Source organism: Poecilia reticulata, unplaced genomic scaffold (genome assembly GCF_000633615.1).
Source record: "Poecilia reticulata strain Guanapo unplaced genomic scaffold, Guppy_female_1.0+MT scaffold_181, whole genome shotgun sequence".
Taxonomy (NCBI): Eukaryota; Metazoa; Chordata; class Actinopteri; order Cyprinodontiformes; family Poeciliidae; genus Poecilia; species Poecilia reticulata.
In genome coordinates, this window is record NW_007615018.1 from 637497 (window position 1) to 644805 (window position 7309).

General features: G+C 43.7%; 2 protein-coding genes across 2 annotated transcripts in view; both read right to left on the reverse strand.

The window, feature by feature from the left end:
• LOC103460125 (tetraspanin-18-like) overlaps positions 1-4809 on the reverse strand; it is a gene marked incomplete at its 3' end in the record, with an annotated part of 16265 nt that extends 11456 nt beyond the window's left edge. Inside the window, exons 1-3 of the mRNA XM_008402126.2 lie at positions 4611-4809; positions 1361-1411; positions 83-160 (exon numbers count right to left, since the gene is read on the reverse strand). Coding sequence (XP_008400348.1) covers positions 83-145 — 63 coding nt within the window. The remainder of the gene's footprint in view (positions 1-82; positions 161-1360; positions 1412-4610) is intronic.
• A 780-nt stretch (positions 4810-5589) lies between these two features.
• The window catches only part of LOC103460096 (CD82 antigen-like), an 18026-nt gene continuing 16306 nt past the window's right edge, over positions 5590-7309 (reverse strand). The window contains exon 9 of the mRNA XM_008402092.1: positions 5590-6294. Coding sequence (XP_008400314.1) covers positions 6220-6294 — 75 coding nt within the window. The 3' untranslated portion in view covers positions 5590-6219. The remainder of the gene's footprint in view (positions 6295-7309) is intronic.

The following is a 7309-nucleotide window of genomic DNA, read 5'->3' on the forward strand; positions in this document are numbered from 1 at the left end:
GGGGCGGGGCTAGGATAGGGGCGGGGCTAGGTTAGGGGCGGGACTTAACCTCTGAATGGAGAGAAATAAAATCTGAACTCACGAAGATGAAGAAGTTGAAGATGAACATGAGATATTTGATGCAGCTCAGGCAGTCACCCTCCATGGCCACAAGCTCTTGCTGTTTGGACCCAACAGAACCACAGTCAGACTGGAACCAAAACCAGAACCAGAAGCATTACGAGAACAAGAACCGGGACCAGGACCAGGATTGRGAGCTGAACCAGAGAAAGAACCAGGACCAGAACCGTTCTGGCCCGGTTCTGTTTGGTGCTGGGACGTGATGCGTTCACTGACTCTTTCATCTCCAGACATTGTTTACGTCCGATTCTTCTTCTGCTAAATTCTCACGTTGGTGAAGTAAAAATCGGACGTCCAGAAAACGCTCTGAAAACCATCGGGTTTGGTTCCACATGTGGAACAGGAACAGGTCGGATGTTTCAGGTTAAAATATCAGAACCGGGTCGTTTTGTTGTGTGGATTTAACTGAACCGGACAGGATGATACAGGCCTGCCGCACTGTTCAGATTTTATCTGGGAAAACTATTTTCTCCACTGAGGAACAGAATGACATGTGGAATCATTTTCCATTTTTATCTCCGAGTAAAGTCCAACCGGATCAGAACCAGAACCTGGGCTGGAACTGGACCTGAAGCCGTTAAGTTCTACTGAGGCTCGGCGCTGAAGGACGAGACGGGGACAGACTGTCCCTGCTGGACGTGTTGGTGTGAAGGGACCAGCTGGTGTTTACCGGGCTGCAGCCGCCCGCAGAGCGCTGCTGCTCATCAGGCGCTGACATCATCGCTGACATCATCGCTGACATAATCGCAGCAATGCCAGACATGTAAACATCCAAACACCAGAACAGAACCAACCGTCTTCCTGAAAGACCAGAGGCTGATTCAGGGTCAGCAGGGGTCAGAGGTCAGCGGGGACCCAACAGACCATCGGCTCAAATCAGAACCAAATCGGGTCAGAATGAACCGACTCCAAGTAAAAAATATTAATTATTAGTTAAAACACATAAAAGGTCATTTAATCAGCTAAATGTTTGCTGTTGGAACAAGATCTAAAAAAAAGGCAAAATATGAATAAAGATTTAAAAATCTTCTACTAAAAATTCAAACCTAGACAAAAAAAACTGAAATCAAGAGAAGAAAAATTAAATAAAGKCACAGCTTCAGCTAATACTYAGTCCAACCGGATCGTTCTGACTGGGTTGTGAATTCTGMAGATTTCCGACCCAAACCTTCGTTTTGAGAGGCTTTAGGGGCGGAGTCATGGTKACAGGAAGTGACAGGAAGTGTTGCACCATCTGTACCTGTTGAACTTCCTGATGAYGAGACGAATCCAACCGGCTTCACATGAGCTGCTGAGAGGAGAGAGAGAGCGAGGCGTCAGGTCGAGTCCTTTCCTTTCTCTCCAACCATCACAAACAGAAACGTGAACCAAAAACCTCTGAAGACACTGAGAGCAACTTCCTGTTTCACCAGATGGAAACAAGATGGAGGATTTTAGCGGTTGGAGGATTTCTCTTTAGGCTAAAGACCAGTAGCCATTTCTGCTGCTAGCGCTATGCTAACATGTTAGCTTTGGTTGGATTTACCCAGAATGCCCTGTGCTGTAGTCCACTTCCTGCTTTTGGAGCGGTCTCYGGTCCGCTTGGYGTTCACATTCAAACCGAACCAGAGTTCACTTCAAMCGGACCCAGACCGAGGTCAAGAGGACCAGAGGTCARAGGTCGGTTAGCATTCACACCAACCGGACCGGAGTCGGGTTGAAGCGGACCGAACTGGGCTGGTGGGAATGTAAACATTGTCGGACCTGAAATCAGTGGAGAACCTGCGGGSCGAGCTGAGCAGAACCAGAACTCTGGACCGGTACAGGAGTCCGGTTGCGTTTAGGGAACATCTAGAGCTACAGCTYTTCTCTCCGACTGAAAACGTTTCAGTCTCTTTGTGTTCAAAGCAGAGGTGAGTCGAAACGCGGAGCTTCGACGTGTGGGCGTTTCCACGGCAACGGCTGGGATGCTGCAGCAGGACGCTCGGCCGTGGGAAACGCTGACTCACTGTGTGACTCACAGCTCTTGTTTTCTGATCGTTTGTCTGAAGAAGCGGAGAAAGCAGAAGGAGCGAAGCGTGACTCACATGATGACAGCGAGGAGCCGCAGAACCTGCGGTTCCGACCCGCTTCACAAGCCGCACAGCGCCGGCGGGTCAGGAACCCGGCTGAGTCAGAACCACGCAGCAACACGGAGCAACAAGCAGCAACAGCCGTGGAAGTAAAATATTTACAAAGCAGAGCGGATCGTAAAACTGCCGAACTACGGAGGCTGACCGGAGGATTTGTGCCGCAAACTACGGAACAAACGGCGAATTCTTTTACCGCGTGTATGGGTAAAAATTCCTGCAAAAAATGCTGGTTTATGGCTTAGAACAGCACAAAATAATTTCTACGAGTGTCGACGTTCAAAACAGCGTTCAGTGACCACAATAAACGTTGTAATTTTTGCAGCTTTTTTGAGCAGATTTTTGTCGTATTTTACATAAATTATTTTGGCATAACTTTTTAGTCAGGTGGTGAATGTTTGGCCCTCATGGCTCTCCATATAAAACACACAGAAAGTTGCAAACGCATAAATGACGCAAACTCCAACTCACCAAAGACAAAAGCAAACGAAAGCGTTGCCATCACCATAAGATGAAATGTTGCAAAAACAGGAAGTTTAAAACGCTTAAAACAGAGGAAGTCCTCCAGACCACCAGGGGGCGCCCAGACCCCCACTGCAGACTGGACGTCCAGGAGAAAGGCGTTAGGCGTCATGTTTTACTACAGGACATTTTCAGCTCTGATGTGTTTAAAGACCATGGGAGAAAATAAAATCCTCACCTGCTGGTTCAACAAAAACCCAGTTAAAAAATTCTAACTGCTCCTTTAAATGGAACCGATTCGGCCCAAACAAGAGGATCCAGAACCAGACAGCAGAAACCCAGAGACACAGACAAACTATTGATTATAAATGATTGATTTCAAAACATAAACTCAAGCGAGTGATGAGAACAGCAGACGGGAGGAAGATGAGGAAGAGGAGGAGGCGTGGCTCTGTCGTTATCTGCTGATTAAATGAACATGACCCGGATCCTCCGACCCGGTTCTAACCCGATTACAGTTACTCTAACTCAGTTACACAGCAGATGGTGTGAGGCGGGGGGTGAGTGGGCACCTCCAGGAACACTGGTGACCTTTGACCTCTTCAGGTTAGAGCAGAGAAACCGGATCTGACTCTTTCAGAACCGACTGACAGCACACAGAACCTGTTCTGTTCTGATTCAGGTACAGAATGTTTAAATCATGTTGAAATCGTTTGGGTCGGACCGGACCAACTGGTTCTGACCTGCGATCCGAACTGAAAACACTTAAAAATGCTTTAAAACTGGAAAGTCCCACGTTTCCTGCTCTGTAAACGCACCATGAGGGGCTTCAAGCCGCGGCTCCGGGGCCCAGTGGGGCCCCTGGACTGATGCTTGGTGGCCACTGGACTGAAAGTGAAGGAGGATAGAAACTTGGCTCCCAGCACAGGAAGTTGATTAAATGAAGACTTTTAATTTGGCGAATTAAAATATTCTTAACAGAATTTCCTGTCACTTCCTCCTGCCAGGTTCCCGTCTGACTTCTGACTAAAATGCACAAATTGCTGCAACCAAATCTGCTTTAATTCATAAAACCTTTTATGTTTTCATTAAAGTTGTATAAAAACCAGAAGTGTTTTCACAGAGAGAAACCTAAATTATGCTTTTATTTCTCTAAACTCACCAAATCTCTTTGCTCTCAATCGAAACCTAAAACTCTAAAAACCTTTAATCAAACCTGAAAAACCTTCTTCCAGGTTTGGATCTAGAATAATTTAGACATTTCTGTCCAGTAAAAACCTTAATTTACTGCTGAAATGAAAGAAAATCATTTTTATCTGACAGAAGCTGCTGATCTGAACTTTGTTCATTTTCCATCAAAGCATCTAAAAAATCTGAATAACATCTGAAACATTTTCCAGTTCATTTCTGTTGATCTCAGAAATGAAAACCCAGCATCTGGCCCAGTTTGCTGCCGGTTCTGGTCGGTTCCTGGGCTCTTTTTGCTGTAAAGGTCCAGAACCTTCAGGTCGTCGGTTCTGATGATTCTGGATTCATTTTTTACTTATTGAACTGTTTCCATCCTAAATGATTTCTACGAGCCACTGATGTTTGATTATATTAACATTTTATTCAATGCATTAGTTTTGATTCCACATCGACTCTAAACCATTTTAATGCTAATTTACCAAAGATAGAAATAAAATTGATCAGAGAAATAATCTGTAAATCAGTTTGTATAAAGTTTCTACGTGTCTTAAAGCAACAATCAGGAAAACAAAATATTTAGTTTTCATTTATGAACATTGACTAATAAACTGAATGAACCAATAAAGTTAAACTCAGTTCAACATAAATAACTTTCGTCACTATTTGAATCTCTAAAATATGATTAATATCCATTTATTCCTCCCGCTGGTACAGATAATGGACCGAACTCACCGTGCTTCTGGATCCGAACCGGATTTTTCCGAGTTCTTCAAACCGACTCGAGTGTTTCCGAGAAAAGCCGAGCGACCCGGTGAAGTCCGGCAGCAGCCGCTCCGCTGCGGCCTCACGGTGCTCGATCCGCGGTCAGAGTGGCGACGGCGCGCCGCTGACCGAACCGACAGGAGCCCAGAGCCGCTTCCGGTTGGCTCTTCAGAATAAAAGCCCCCACGGATGTTTACACCAGATTCGTGCAGGGCTGCTAAATATGGGGAGGCGTTTTGTTCTTATGAATTCAATAAATAAATACATCAAATAAATATCTGCGTATTAGCTCCATAAATATGCTCATGATAAAACAAAAGAAAAATAAATGAGTTTATTTAGTCAATTTCTTCAATTGTGATTTTATTTCAAGATTATTTTATGCATTTCATTATGTATTCATTTCAAAATGTTATTTTTATGTTGTGACTTTTATTTTGTAAAGCTACTTAGTAAAACTCATTTAAATAGATCATGAAATAAAAAAATCTGATATAAAAACGGATTTAAAAAATAAAAGTCCACAGAAATAAGTGTCAGAATGAAACATGAAGTATTTATTCAAATAAAAGAAAAAGGTACATGAATAAAAAACAGCGAAATAATGAAACAGGGAGCATTTTGTCAATCACTGTTAGAAAATATTTAAAATCTGTATTTTATTTATTTGATGGAGTATGTATTATTTATTAATAAGCGAATTGCCTCATCACTAAAACACAGAAACCAACAAACGGGTCAGAACCGAGTCCTGAAGGTCAGCGGCTCAGTCCAGCTTCAGACCTGCAGGAAAACGTTCTGCTGTTTTTCTTCACCAGTGGAGTAAAACGTTTAGCTTCACTTTGTGAATCAAAGTCACATCAGCATCAACTTCCTGCAGACGGAGGAGTCCAGAACCAGAACCAGAACCAGAACCGCGCTCCAACCAGTAACAATGAATCCTCCAACATGGGACTTTGTTCAGTTTATTGACAAAAACACAATAAATGATGTGAGTACTTTTTCCCTCCACAACGTTTTCATCCCACCAGTTACTACAAAGTTAATCCACTTTTAATTCAGACATTACAAAAACTTTTTWWAAAAATACAGCGAGGCTCAAACGTTTCTGTCAGCTTTCCACTAAGTTCAGAGTTAAACTGGCTGTGAAGCTAAAGTTTAAACTGGAAACCAGTATGTGTAGTACCACTAAACCCAGACAGTCAGGAGCAAATCTTTAATATTACAAGAAACCTGCTGGAGTTCATACAAATAATCCTTAATATACAAAGTACTAAAAACGTTTCACGTGTCAGGAGGCGGGAGTAAAAACCAGCGGAGATCCGATCCAGGCCTGCTGCTCCAACTGGGAGGACTGGGAAGAGCCGCCCAGTCATCRAATTTCTAATTTCATTTTCAGCATCATTTGGATCCGAAAACTACAAACGTTTCTAAAGTGCTTAAAGGAAACTGACAAAAACAGAAGGAAAATCTGATAAAACAAAGAAAATACTCATTATTTAACATATGGACAGAAGTTCAGCAAATCCAGGCTGAAACTGGTTTGACCTCCCAGKTCCTCCCAGTTCCTCCCAGKTCCTCAGTACTTGGGCACTTTGCTGTAATCCTCCTGGAAGTTTCTGCACATGCAGACGGACAGAACCATCCCCAGCAGCTGCAGATCACAGAAACATCTCATTAAACCGGAGCAGCTCCAGCATTCCCGTCCGTCCCGGAGCTGAGGAGTTCCTCAGGGACTCCGACCCGGAGCTGAGGAGTTCCTCAGGGACTCCGTCCCGGAGCTGAGGAGTTCCTCAGGGAGCCGGACTCCGTCCCGGAGCTGAGGAGTTCCTCAGGGAGCCGGACTCCGTCCCGGACGCTCCCTGAAGCCATCAGCAGCTCCGGAGGCTTGAGCACAAAGTGCTGCTACTGTTCAGGTGAAACTGCGATCAGACGTGTGCATGAAGGAAGTTTCACCAGCAGGACGGAGGCGTCACACAGCAGAACTCTGTTCACAGGATTCAACTCCAGAAAAATCTCATCACTCCAGTAATTATTTTCACAAACAGCTTTAATATTTTAGAAACTGTTGTTTCCTGGCCCAGAAGCTGTTATCCTCCATTGGACAATAAAAAGCCTTTTGTACTACAGTATGTAACATGTTTATGTAATTCATAATCCTAAAAGTTATTTCTAATTTTATATTAACGAGAACATGTAATTAAGGAATAATTGTTGAAATGGTAAATTCTCTGCTTATATATTTCAATTATGTAACTTTGAACTGAATGATTACTTTAGAGTATAAAATAAAACTGTTATTACACAAGCAGCTCTGAGTTAAGATCATTTATTGAGTTAATTAGCTTACTGAGCACAACCATGCAGTTCCCACTCTGACCACCAGATGGCATCAAAGCACTTCTACAAGTTTGTGTAATATGAGAGGATCATGCGTCGATCAGCATTTGTAACATTGCTGCTAATTAGCTTCCTTATTTGATCATTTCTGGTCCTAAAATTTCCCTCCAACCGCCGACCCAGAACTTCAACATGTTCCGCGATGTGCGGAACAAACATCGCAAATGTTCGTTCCACGTTGTTCGTTCTGCGATGTTCGTTCCGCTWTGTTCGATCTACGATGTGCGTTCTGCGATGTGCGTTCTACGGTGTGCGTTCTGCGATGTGCG